The 13,909-nt window shown below is 46.7% G+C and overlaps 1 protein-coding gene and 1 non-coding gene across 3 annotated transcripts in view; one reads left to right on the forward strand and one right to left on the reverse strand.

The window, feature by feature from the left end:
- Positions 1-7,521: 7,521 nt before the first annotated feature.
- Positions 7,522-7,740, reverse strand: LOC141569290 (small nucleolar RNA U3). The gene has a single exon (XR_012492797.2). It is a non-coding gene; the product is annotated as a small nucleolar RNA U3 (small nucleolar RNA).
- A 4,060-nt stretch (positions 7,741-11,800) lies between these two features.
- Positions 11,801-13,909, forward strand: part of MLXIP (MLX interacting protein) — a 53,607-nt gene continuing 51,498 nt past the window's right edge. The window contains exon 1 of one of the 2 annotated variants that reach the window (XM_019734047.3): positions 11,801-12,663. In XM_019734047.3, the coding sequence (XP_019589606.3) occupies positions 12,251-12,663 (413 nt within the window). In that variant the 5' untranslated portion in view covers positions 11,801-12,250. The remainder of the gene's footprint in view (positions 12,664-13,909) is intronic. The other variant, XM_019734048.3, reaches the window with a different exon arrangement.

Consider the following 13,909-nt stretch of genomic DNA (forward strand, 5'->3'; position numbering starts at 1 on the left):
CTGGCCCAGGTCTGAGTCTGAACCAAGTCAACAAGTGTCATGGAAATCGGTGGTCTGTCTGAGGCGAGACTGCAACCCCTAAAGGCCAAGTCTACCCACCACACATCTAGGTGAGGAACGCATATTTTCCTCCCGAGGCTGCTAGGTTGCCTTTGCCAATTGCATTCCCTTCTTTTTCCAGTAGGGGTCGCCCTTGCCTACTCCCAGTCCCAAGGGTGGCCATGTAGCTCAGGTCCCGCCCTCTGGCGACAGCAATGAGTTCAGGGGTGATCACATGACCTGGTGGCCCAATGAGAGTCCGCCCTGGGATTTTTGCAGGAACTGCTGGGAAAGCGTGCTACTAGAGTGTTTGCTGGAATTGTGAAATGGAGCTGCTGGAGCCACCTTGCTCCAAGGTGGAGAGAAGCCTGCCTGAGAATGAAGCCAACACAGGAGAGAGTTGAAAGATGGTGAGTGTGAGCTTCCAGAGAGCAGCATTTAAGCACTTAGGCCCAGTAAGCCCTGAAACCAGCCCTCCTGAACTTTTCAACTTTTGGGCCAATAAATGCCCTTTATAGTTTAGGTCAATTTTTACTGGGCCTTTCCCTTGTGAGCTCCCAGCTCTCTATTCAAGGGCTTGGAGTGTCTCCTGGACAAATCCAGGAGAGGTGGTTGCTGAGATGGTAGCTCTGACTCCTAACTGAGTGTCTCTCTTCCCCTCCAAACTGTTCCCCTTTCAATGCTCCCATGTGACAAGGACTTGGAAGTTTCACAGCTGATGACAAGGAAGTAAACAGGATATCATGGACCCATTTTGGACTTCTGGAGCAGCCTCTTCTATAATCCTCAGAGCTCCAGCACTTTAGAGCTGTGGGATCTCAGGTAACTGTTTTAACCTCTGTGGGCCCCAGTTTCCTCATCTGGAAAGTGGGGAGAATAATAGTGCCTAGTTGGGTTCTTGTGAGGATTCAATGAATGAACCCATGTAAAGTGCTTGGGATGAGCCTTGGCACGTAGTCTCTCAATCAATGGTAGCTGCTATTGTTATTACTATTATAATTATCACCCTCAAGCATGTCTAGACTCCAAAAGTCCAGCTCTTAGAAAATGAGACACAGAGAAAGGCAACAACTGCTCACCCGCAGCTTCCCTGGGCTTGTCCTCTGAGTTTCACCTTGCTCTCTGAAGACTCACCTCTTCCCCAGATGATTGACACGAGTTATCCAGCCAGTGGGTCCCAGGTGATCCAAGCCCGAGCCACGCGTGGGGGATGAGAAGGAGCCCACCAGGAAACAGGCAGAAGGGGAAGCATTCTGGCTGAGGGAAGGGCGTGAGCAAAGATGGAGGTTTGAGGACACGTCCTCATCGCAGGCGGTGGCCATTCAGGAAAGCCGGCTGGAGCAGGGAGCTCAGGCCCTGGGTCTCAAAGGGACAGTCCACTGGGGACGCATTTTTCCAGTCTCTCTCTTTCCCATTGTTGTCCTGCCACAGGCTCTTGGAAAGGCCTCTCAGAGACAAGGATCAAGATGTGGTGGCAGGTCTGTGGGTCCTGTCTCCCTCTGGGATACCCCTAGACACTGGTACCCATGGCTGTCCTTGGTGACTTGGGGATAATGTCTTTCTCTCTTCAGACTTTGGCAGGAATAACATCTGCCCTTATCTCCTTCAGGGATCTCTCAGTTATGAGCTCCCTTGACCTCCTTGCAACACCTAAACGGTGGTTTAGAGCAGGGACCTGCCTCCCCATTATACAGATAGGAAAACCGAGGCAGGGAAGTGACCGAACAGGGTCCTGCAGGCAGGCACTCAGTGAAGGAGGCTTTGGAGCACAGCCTGTCTTCCACCAGACCAGGGGTCAGCAAATCCGGCCTGCCACTCGTCTCCGTAAATAAAGTATTATGGGAATACAGCCACACTTACTCATTTACATATTGTTCGAGATACAACAGCAGAGTTGAGTAGTTGCTACAGATACTGTATGGCTCGCGAAGTTGAAAATATTTATCATTTGGCCCTCTACAGAAAAAGCTGGCCAACCCTTGCACTTGATCACACTTTCCTGTTGAAACACGGCGTAGTTGAAAAATAATAATTACCTACTATGTGCCAAGGCACAAAGCAAGACTTTTCTGAATTTGTTCTCCACATATAAGGGTGTACTGTGCTTCCTCAAAAATAAGACCTAGCCGGATAATCAGTTCGAATGCATCTTTTGGAGCAAAAATTAATATAAGACTATAAGACCCGGTCTTATGTTATAGTAAAATAAGACCAGGTCTTATATAAATTTTTGCTCCAAAAGATGCATTAGAGCTGATGGTCCAGCTAGGTCTTATTTTCAGGGAAACACGGTAGCTCAGTGAGTTCCCCCACACTGAATACACCTGCCTAACCAGCACTGAGATCAAGAAACAGCAAATTATTAGCCCCCAGATGTCTCCCTCCTGTGCCTTCCAGTCCCTGCCCTCGACTTCTCTTTGCACAGGTGAATTTTGCCTGTTTTTGGACTTTATATTCATGGACTTGTACAGTATGTGCTCTTTTGTGTCTGGCTCCTTTCAGTCAATGTGACGTTGGTGACATTCATCTATATTGTTTCATGCCATTGGAAGCCATTCATTGTCATTGCTGGAGAATCTTCCATGGGGTGAGGACATGACAACGTCCGTACTTACCCATCCTTCAGCTGCTGGGTGTCGGGTCTGCTTCCAGTTTCTATGGAGTAGTATGAATATGCAAGATGTTAGAACTCCATCACCTCATTTCACCTTCGCTTCAACCCTGAGAGTGGGATCAATTTGTAGCCCCATCTTAAAATGTGAAGATTGAAGTTCAGAGACAACGGTGCCCGCAGGTGACACGGCAGGCAGGCAGGGGAGGCCCTCGGTGCACGTGTGCTTGCTGACCTGGCGCTCTGGCGTCCTTGTTAGATTCTGACTTGAAATCCCACTGTGATCACAGGCTGTATGATCGCATTTATGTGACATTTCTGGAAAAAGTAAAACTATGGAGACAGAAGGTAGAGCCTGGGTTGTCTTGGGCTGGGAACAAGGACTGAATGCATAGATGTGGGAGGAAATGCTTATGAATTGTACACTTAAAGTGGGTGAATTTCATGGGATGTACATTATACCTCTATAAAGCTCAAAAAAAAAAAAAAAATCCCAAACCCACATGCCTGTATTTCTTCACTACCACTCCCCATGTGCCTCAATTTCCCTTCAAAGGCTGTTCAGCCATGAAAGTCTGCCAGCTCCCACCACGGTTAGATGTTCCCCAGCAGCGTGACCCCTCCCTGCAGAGGTGTCTGTCAGAGGGTCTCCCTGGCCAGAGGTGACACCTGAAGCAATCGGGATCCTGTTGGCTTCCCTGTGTCCGACCTGCCGTGTGGCCAGGGCGGCACAGCCACGCGCTGCGGATGCTCCAGCCGCAAACTGTTTCTCCTAGTAGGTCCCCAGAGATAGCCGCTGCCTTTCAGTTTCTGCACTTGTTTATTTTCAAAGGGACGTTGCCAGACCGCTAGGCCACCCCTGCCCTTTCACGGTTTGTTTTATGTAAGAGATTTCAGGAAGAGAGAGAGGAGGAGGTAAAGCGACCTGAAACCAATTCTTCTGCCAGCAAAGAACTGCAACAGGCCCCAGCTGTTAGGTTTGAGGAAGGTGAGGGGCCAGGATGTCCCCTTGTGGGCCCTCAGCCCCCAGAACAGCAGGGTGTCATGACAGTGATAACAAACATTGCAAATAGTCAACAATTCATGCTGGAACCATTGGATATCCCTGTGCAAAATGAATGACCCTCAGCCTGTATCTTGCACCTAATAGCAAAATTCACTCAACATGGATGGGCCAAACGTAGCTAAAAATTCTAGAGGATAGCAGGAGAAAGTCTTTGTGACCATGGGTTAGGCAAAGCACTTTTAGACATCAATGCATTAACTATAAAAGAAAAAAACTGACAAATTGGACTGCATCAAAATCCCAAGCTTCTGCTCTGCTAAAGGCGCTGTTAAGAGAATGAAGAGACAAGCCACGAATGCACAGATGAGTCCTGCAAAACATGTGTCTGATAAAGGACTGGTGTCTAGAATATAAAAAGAACTCTCAAAACTCAATAGTAAGGAAGTTAACACCCCCGCCCTCCAAGAAAAACTAGCAAAATATTTGCATAGACACTTCATCAAAGAAAATATACAGGAAGCAAATAAGCATATGAAAAGTTCAGCATCATTAGCTGTTAGGGAAACACAAACTGAAATCACAAGGATATGTCACTACACTCGCATGACAACAGAGCATACGAAGTGCTGGTGAGGACGCAGAGCGACTAGAAAACTACATGCTGGTGGGAAGGGAAAATGGGACAGCCATTGAGAAAAGAGTTTGGCAGGTCCTTATGAAGTTAAACATAAACTTACCGTACAACCTGGCAAATCCCACTCCTAGGTATTTATCTAGGAGAAATCAAAATGTACAGAAGCCTGTATGTAAATGTTTACAGTGGCCTCATTCGTAATCACCCAAAACTGGAAACAACTGAAATGGCCTTGAACTGGTGAATAAAGCGACAAACTGTGGTACCTTCATAAAATAAAATCTTACTCAGAAATAAGAAGAAATAAACTCCAGATACATGCAATAATAGAGAAGAATCTCGGATGCGTTATGCTAAGTGAAAAGAAGCCAGGCTCAAGGCTGCTACTTCCCAAATGATTCCATTTATATGACATTCTGGAAAGGGCAAAACAATAGGGAGAAGAAGCGATTTAAAAAAAAGTTCAGTGGCTGCGGGGGGACGGGAGTGGAGAGAGGGGTTGACAGCAAAAGGGACAGGGAATTGTGTGCGTGCATTGGAACTATTCCGTATCACGATTGAGGTGGGATTACGTGACTGTATATGTTTGTCAAAACTTGTGGAACTGCACACTAAAAAGAGAGAACGTTCCTGTATGTAATTTATACCCCGATAAAACAAAACAGAAATAATAATAGCCAACATAGCACCGCATATTACGTGCCAGGCACTGTTTGAAGTACTTCACATATATTAACTCCCTCAGTCCTCACAACAGCCCTAAGAAGGAGGTTAATTATCCCCAGATTGTGAAAGTTTTGTCCCCAGAACCCTCTCACCTTCTTCGGTTCCCAACCGCCTGGGTCTGATTCCCGGTGCCCCCTTCCTTCTGTAACCCTCACCTCTCCTATGGCTCACCACTCAGGGGCACAGCTAATAATGTGGCTGCACAGGGATTTCAAACTCAGGTAATGTAAATAAGCAAAACACGTGGGGACAATAGGGCGTGGTGGGGACTGTGGAAAGCTGAAGAGCACATGCTGTGTCTACAAAGGATAGCTGCTCCGTAGCTCCACCTGCTGCCATGTGGAACCAGTAAGGGCCCAGTGTTCTTCTGATAGTTCAAGAAAATCCTAACGTTCTCGTGTTTACATGAAATGTCATGATTTTAAAAATGTTAGCAACTAAGTCAATTAAAAAAAACCTGTTTAGATATTGGTTTTTACTATTGTAAAGGCATGGTCACCCCTATCTTTTTCTCAAAAATCACCGCCAAAGTACAGGAAAATGAGAAGCAGAAGCAGAAAATTGGTATTTAGTGAAATTAAGCAACATCTGTAGCCCCAAACCGCAGTATATGAAAAAGGAAAGGAGGATGGAGGGAGAACAGACCCAAGTGGTACAGAAGTAGATCCCACCGAACAGACCAGTGGTCCCCGGAATCCTAGAAAATCTCAGGAATAGGAGGCATTAGGGACTGCAAAAAGCAAAGGATTAAAAAGCAGGGATTGAAAAAAAATCCCAATAAACTTTTTTTTTCTTTTTCTTTAAAGCAGGGATCGGTTGAAAGGTCTGCATATGAAACAGACCTCCAGGTAAACACCCCCAATGCTGCACAATCTTGATTGACTGCCCCACTCTCTCTTCCGCTGGAGACAAGAGATTTAGTGTCTGGAGAAATTAAATCAGGGAGGCTTGCGAAATCAGACAGTAGGCACAGAGGAGTGCAGGGAGTGGGGTGCCAGAGGCTGCAAGAATGGGTGGCAATTTAGTGGCAATGGACAGAACGAACGGCACGACTGTAGACCCTTCCTTGGCCTTGCTCCAGAGATTCAGTAGCCAGGCTTAACACTCCCAGAAGGCAACTGGAGGTCATCTGTGCAATCTGAACCACCCAGAGAAAAGACCTCCAGGTTCAGAGTTAGGAGTCTCCAACCTTAAAGCTGCCTGGCCCCAGACGGACTCACAAGTTGATGAGCTACGTTCCTGCCATACACACTGATGCTGTGTCATCCTACTGGGCATCAGGCTTTGGAGGAAAACTTCCCACCTAAAGAGAGAGTTCAAAGCAAACTAATGGAGGAGAGAAGGAGAAGGCGGAGAGAAAGAAATGTAAACAATGCGGGGAGCAAAAGATAACTTCAAATAAACTCAAAATAATATTGTTGCATCGATGGGACAATACTGCATCCTTGAAATAAGAAAACGATGCCTCTACATGAAGCAGTAACACTCAGAAAGTGAGAAAGACTTCTAAGAAAAAAAATTTAAGTGTGACATGAACTTTTCGTAAAATTTCCCTAAAACTAAGTCAAAGAGAGACAAATCAGAATTTATAATACAATTAGAGAGTTGATTCAGCAAGTTCAACATCTAATGGAAGTTCCAGAGACAAGAAAAAAATGAAAGGGAGAAAACAATCATTTGAAGAATATAACAAAATATCCCTCCCTCACCTGACGACATGAACCTCCAGGTTAAATGCTCACAAAAGTGCCTAACCTCATGAAGTTTAAGAGGACCCACACCAAAGCACATAATAATGAAATTCAGAACACCAAGGATAGAAGATTCTAAACACTCCCAGAGAGAAAAACAGGTCACGGAAAAAGGGTCCAGTATAAGAATGACATTGGATGTCTCAAACGTAACATCAAGAAGCTCCAACAGGGTGGCTGGTTAGCTCAGTTGGTTAGAGCGAGGTGCTAATAACACCAAGGTTGCTGGTTCGATGTCTGTGAAAATTATGTTGAGAGGTATTTAACAAAGCTATTGGATGGTGTGGAAAGACTTAAACCATAGTTTCAAAGAAAGCTAAGCAAATGGGAAAATAGTGAGGCAATTGTTAACTCCAGGAAAAACAAAAATTTGGACAATAAAGGAAAATAAATCATAGTGCACAACTTGGCTGAAGAACACACACTATTTTGTGGTCAAAAGTCATAAAAACATTGAATATAAATTTAACAAAATATGACTTAACTATATTGGTAGAATGGGTGAGGAAAGAGGTGCATAATAAAGTAAAATCATTCATCTGAAATTGATGATTCTAGAATATATGAGTATTTTTTTAATGTGGAGATAAATACTGGAAGTAATAACTAAAAAATTTGAAGGTGATTACGTTTAGGGAAGAGGTGGATATGACTGAACAACCAGTTCTGGACAGGCAGTAAACAGCATGGGTGAGTGGGCCAGATAGGGGACTACTGTTTTTTTGTGTGTTTTTTTTTTAATCTAATACACGAAACCACTCAGCCTGCGTTCTCTCCCTCTCACTCTTCCAAAGGAAGAGAAGAAGAGAAGAACGATCATCAATGGCTAATGACAGTTGCAAACACAACACCAAGAGCCGGCTTCACGCTCAGGAGAGAACACTGCAACTCCTCGTGGTTTCGGGTGCTCTACACGATCAGAGAAACTTCTCTAGTAACGAACTATAGAAATGACCCCTGAAAGTATAGTCTTGGGGACTACTGTTTTTAATGATAAGCCTTCTAACATGATTTGATTTTTTAAAAAACTGTATATTTTATAAAAGTCTTTAAAATCATAATTTTTAAAATTCAATTTTAAGTTTTAGTTTAGTTTTGTTTTGTTTTTAAAGATTTTTATTGGGGAAGGGGAACAGGACTTGTTTGGGGAACAGTGTGCACATACTTCCAGGACTTCTTTCCAAGTCAAGTTGTTGTCCTTCCAATCTTAGTTGTGGAGGGTGCCGTTCAGCTTCAAGTTGTTGTTCTTTCAGTCTTAGTTGTGGAGGGCGCAGCTCAGCTCCAGGTCCAGTTGCCATTGCTAGTTGCAGGGGGCGCTGCCCACCATCCATCCCTTGCGGGACTTGAGGAATTGAACTGGCAACCTTGTGGTTGAGAGCCCACTGGCCCATGTGGGAATCGAACCGGCAGCCTTCAGAGTTAGGAGCATGGAGCTCTAACCGCCTGAGCCACTGGGCTGGCCCTTAAGTTTTAGTTTTTGCTTTACACTGTTTCTTGTGTCCTATATCTTTCTCTTACTTGAATTTTTGTTTTACGGGAGAACAATTTCTAGTAATTCTTTCAAATATGGCCTACGGATGAAAAGGCCATTTAACCTTTTATCTTACAAGATTTATTGAGGTATAATTTATATATAGTGAAATTCACCCTTTCCAGGTATACATTTCTCTGAGTTTTGAGAAGTTTACACAGTCCTGTAACCACCACCCTAAGTAGTTCCCTCGTTCCTTTCCTGGCAACCACTGATCTGCTTTCTGTCCCTATCATTTTGCTTTTTCCAGATGTCATAAAAGATCATATATTGGAATCAAACAACATATGATCTTTTAAGTCTGGCTTCTTTTACTTATCGTAATGTTTTGAGAGTCCTCTGTGGTATTGCACGCATGGGAACCTTTGAAATCCAAAGGAATAGTTGTCACCAGTCATCAGTGCTGGTCACCAACTATTTCTGGCTGTCTGTTTTCCCGTCATATTATCAGATTATTGTACTTCCTGGCTCCCTTGAGGTTGGGTGTGGCCATGTGATTGGTTCTGGCCAATGAGTTGTGAGTACATTTCACTTCTGGGCCAGACCATGTGATTGACAATGCAAGGGTCTAGTGAGCTCTCTCTTCTGCCTGCCACAGTGATGGGCACACATTTCCATGGTGGCTGCTCTGTCAGCATGAATCTTGAAGTGACTACAATCAGCAGAGCCCACTGCCAACCTGTGATGGACAGGTAGCCAATAGATAGGTTATTTGAACCAGAAGCACAGGATTGTGGGTTTAAGCCATTGAGATCTGGGCGGGATTCAGCACAGCCTATATTGAAGCATATCGAACGAAGGCTTGTATTTTCAGCACTGGGAAATTTTCTTTTATTGCTTTCATTTTTTCTTTTCTCCACTTTTCCTCTCTGTCTCTCTCTGTCTCTCTGTCTCTCTCTCACACACGCACACACACTTTCCTCTTTCTTTCTAGAACTATTAGGCAGGTGTTGGAACTTTTGGGTGTATCTTCCATGTCACTTAACTTCCTTTTGTCCTTTTGGAAGTTTTCTGGGAGAAATTGTCAGATTAATCTTTTAGCTTACTATTGTGTTTTCCAACCATATTCATTTTGATATTCAACTCAGCTTTTTTTTTTTAACTCATAATTTTGTATTTCTATTTATTTTCCAAGACCTTTATTTGCTTCTTTTCCATAATGGGTTGCTGCTTAACGCATGCAGAATCTTCCATATTCTTTTTAGGGCTATTAATTATTTTAATTCTTCTGTTTGTTCTGTTAACTTTTTCTCTTGTTGGTTCTCAGGTAGCTTTCTTCCAGAGCACTGGCTTTCCTTAATTTTTTGCTGGTCTTTAATGGTTTGTATTTAGGAATTCTTATTTGCCCAATTGCTGATTTGATTACCATGGAGTGATTACAATGCTTCTGATTTTTGGAGAGGAGATGGCTGGCTGTGTTCTTATGGTTTGTTGGGTATGGGAGCTCTTTGTCCTTCATGAGAGTTGTCGGCTCCCTGGCGCACTGCCCTGCGTGTCCTTCTGTGCACTTGCAGTCACTGCCCACTACTCAGTAGGAAGGGAGGTGGGGGCCATCAGCCTAGATCCTTTGCAAGCATCTCCACAATTCCCTGAACCTCCTTCTCGCTGCTGATTGTGAGCTTGGAGCACTCTCCACATCTCACTCTTGGTGGTCCTCTGCTTCCTTCATTTTTAACTGTGATTTTCCTCAAGTCTTATTTCTTCTCTGATACAACCTTTAGGAACTTATAGTGAGGATTAAACAAAGCGTGTTTGTGCACTGAACATGGCCCACAGATTGCTAGTTTTTAACATTAGCCTTAAGAGGCCATCTCCTTCTAGGAAATTGATATTTATTTTGTTTTTGAATTAAAAAAAGTGTACATCCTCCCTCATGAATGTCATTTGTGTTGAGAAACCAAACAGAAATAAAGAGTAAACTCCAAAAAAAAGTATACTAGTAATAATTGTTTCTTTTGGAAATTAGAAAATATAAACATAAAGAAGAAAATAAAAATCACCCCACCCAGAGATAACCAGAGAGCAAAAGTTAACATTATGGTGCACTTTCTGACATACACACATAAATATGTGAATTTACTTAGTTTTGAAATTGTTATCAAACTACTGATAACTTTTTAAAAGTCATTTTTTCCATCCAACAATATATCATGGACTTCTTTCCATATCAATTAATATACATTTGCATTATTTAATATGTAGTGTTCTGTTATATTTGGGGCTATAATATATCAACAAATTCCCTTGTTAGAAATTATATTGTTTCTGTTCACTCTTTATAAATAATGTTACAATCATCCTTGTACACATGTCCTTAGGATAAAACTCTAGAAGTGGAATTGCTGTGTCAAATGTAGTTGGGCATTTAAGAGTTTACCAAGAAGAAAATTTTTCAGATAAAGGAAGGCAACTCAAAGGGCGGACTTTCAGATATTTGCAACATGAGTTCAGAATGGTGGTTTGGGGAAAGAGGGGGGCAGATCTCAAACTCACACTGGAAGCTGCCAGTCCCTTGTGACCTACCCCTCCTTGGAGACATCCAGGAAAGGAGTTAGTGCAGCCAATTTGGTGAGCCTTTGTCCCTTCCATTCCCAACACCCTACCCTTTAGGAGGAGGGTGGGGCTGGGCAATCAGCCTCCACCCAAATCTGGAAGCAAAACTGACTTCAAAGTAGTGCACGGCAGCCACTGTGGAGGACTTGGTGGCCCTGCTGGTGCTAGGATGAGTGCTCAGGGACCAAGGTGGCCTCACTGGCCCTCTTGATGACCTGCCACTCCCACCCTCCCCACACCGTCCCCCATCCCAGGCTGGCTTTGAGTCGCTGAAACCTTGACAGGTTTCTAGAAATGTTAACTATTAGGTTGAATCACATGAAACAGCTTTTTCTGTTTGAGTATTGGCTTTATTCTGTCCGTCTGGTCTGGTTGGTTCAATTCTTTCACTCCCTAGTACGTTTATTTAGCGCTTATTCTGTGCTAGGTGCTGTGTTAAGTAAGCATTTTATAGTCATGTTTTAAACTGTCACAACTTTCTGAGGCATAGGAATTTTTGTTCCCCACTTGACAGGAAACAAAACTATGGCTCAGAATTTCCCCTTTTGGAATTGTTTAGAGGCCGGTTTGCCCTCCAAACTTAAGAACTTAGTAAGAATGACAGTATTTTCAGTTGTAGTTAAAGGTGCTGGTGGCTCTGCCACCTACTAACTGTGATGCCTCAGGAAAGTGCCTTAACTTGGCAGAACCAGTTTCCATCTCTGTGGATGTAAGGTCTCAGTGAGAAGAGTTCTTGATCTTGTTTTCCCGTTAGAAAAATCCCTTTGGTATTCAACGACTCAGTCTTCTCATCAATAAAATGGGGACAACCACCATAGCGCCCAGCCACATCAGGGATGAGCTGTTAGGACCCAGTTCCGGGCCCTGCAGGAGAAGCCGGGCTTGGGAGGAGGAAGGAGCCCCACCCCCACTCACCACGTGGAGGGCCCGCCCCGCCCCGCCCGTTGCCGGGCTGTAGGGAGATTCCCCGGAGCGCCAGGCGGGGTCAGCACGGCCTCCTCGGTCAACGCCTCTTCTAGGCCACCACACTGGCGAGTGGCACAACCTGGCCACCGCGTCCCACTGCACCCCGGCTACCCGGAGGGAAGGGGGAGGCTAGGGGCGGGGCTTGGAGGCGTGGCCTCCGGCTCCCCCTTGTTTTTTTCTTTTTGTCCGCCTAGACGCGGAAAGGCTCCCCTGCGCCTTTAAGAGGCCGAGGCGGGCCGCCGATTGGCCGAGAGGAGCCGGTGTCGTCACTCCGGGGCCGGCGCCCAGGCGCCCCCGTCAGCCTGCGCCGTCCCCCTCCCGCCCCGCCGCGCGCTCGCGGGCAGTCCCCGCGCGGGCCGGGCCGGCGTCCCCTCACCCTCGCTCGCCCGCGTCGCGCCGGGCCCCCGGGGGATGCCCCCGGCGGGGTCTCCCCATGGCCGCCGACGTCTTCATGTGCTCCCCGCGCCGGCCCAGCAGCCGGGACCGCCCGGCGCTGCTCAAGCCCCCGGTGCCTGAGGACGACGACGATTCCGACACGGATGAGCCGTCCCCACCGCCCGCCTCCGGAGCGTCCACCCCGGCCCGGGCCCACGCGAGCGCCGCGCCGCCGCCGTCCCGGGCCGGGCCGGGCCGCGAAGAGCCTCCGCGCCGCCAGCAGATCATTCACAGCGGCCACTTCATGGTGTCGTCGCCGCACCGCGAGCACCCGCCCAAGAAGGGCTACGATTTCGACACCGTCAACAAGCAGACGTGCCAGACCTACAGCTTCGGCAAGACCAGCTCCTGCCACCTGTCCATCGACGCCTCGCTCACCAAGCTCTTCGAGTGCATGACCCTGGCCTACAGGTAGGGACCCGGCGACCCCCGGGCGGCGCCACCTGCCCAGCCGCACGCCCTTCTTTGACAGAACGAGGGTTGTGGGGCTCGGTCGCCTGGGGACCCCTTGACTTAACGCATCCCCTTTGGGTCTTTCCCCCTTTGGGAGGCTTTATGGGTCCGGGGTCCGCAACGGGAGCGAGAGGGGCTGGGGTCCTGGTCTCTGCCCTTGTCAGCGGTGCTGAGGCTCTTCCGGCTTCACGGTCCCTATCCAGGCCTTCGCCTTCAGTGTCCCGAGGCCACCGGTTTTGGACAAGAAAAGGTGTAAATACTGGCAGCACCTTGTGTCACTGGACTCCAGCCACCGTTTCCCCCAAACACTTTGTGTTTCCAGCAATATCGAGTCATGGTTAAGACGACCTGTCCGGGGAGGGGGGGCTTAAGCGCTGGTCCCAGCCTTGAATGGCTGTGTAAAATCTCTGTTGGAGCCTGTTTCCTCCTTTATAAAGAGGGGATGACGGTCGTACCTGCCTCCGTTGGCTGTTGGGGGGATGGAAGCAGATACCATGCTTATTTCGGTGTCTGGCTCCTAGTGAGATGCTCCGTAAATGTTAGCTGCTTGTCCCAGTAGAGGGAGGCTAGGTCTCCTCACATCCCCTTTATTGGGAAGCCCTCCCCCAACTTGGGAGGGGCCCTGGGTGCCTCGTAGGAAGACTTTTGGAGCCACAGCTGTTGGAGGTGCAGGCTGTCCTCCTGGCAAGTTGGAGGCTTCTCTGGCCCTGAAACATTATATGGAGATGTGAGTGCTCAGGGCACGCATCCCAGACACCATCCTGACCTGCGGATGGCTCTGGGTGGGGGTCTCTTTTTAGGTCACAGAAAGGCCTGGCCCTCACAGGGTAAAACACCTTTCCACTCCCTTCCTCCTGCGTGTGTTAGGTATTCGCTTCAGGTAGCCTGTGCTTCAGCAACAGAAAGCTCATGATAGGATCTCTGCTGAGGGGAGGTCATTGCTTCAGTAACTGGACTGGCTGGTGCTGTCTTAGGTCCACTCTGCAGGCAGCACAGGAAACGTTTCCTGGGAGATTCCAGAAACGTTGTAAAGAAGCATAGGAACCCCTCCCTACCCCGTATTTTTTTTTTTTTTTTTTTGAGAGCTATGAACCCAGAATAAGTCCAAGTTAAAACATTACACATTTACCTGAAGTTGAAACACTAGATACACACTCTGGGTGGCATTTTCCTCCTTTGGAATAAATGATTAGTCAACTTGTTC

This window comes from Rhinolophus sinicus, chromosome 9, assembly GCF_057876585.1.
Source record: "Rhinolophus sinicus isolate RSI-liver-muscle chromosome 9, RSI-T2T, whole genome shotgun sequence".
Lineage (NCBI taxonomy): Eukaryota > Metazoa > Chordata > Mammalia > Chiroptera > Rhinolophidae > Rhinolophus > Rhinolophus sinicus.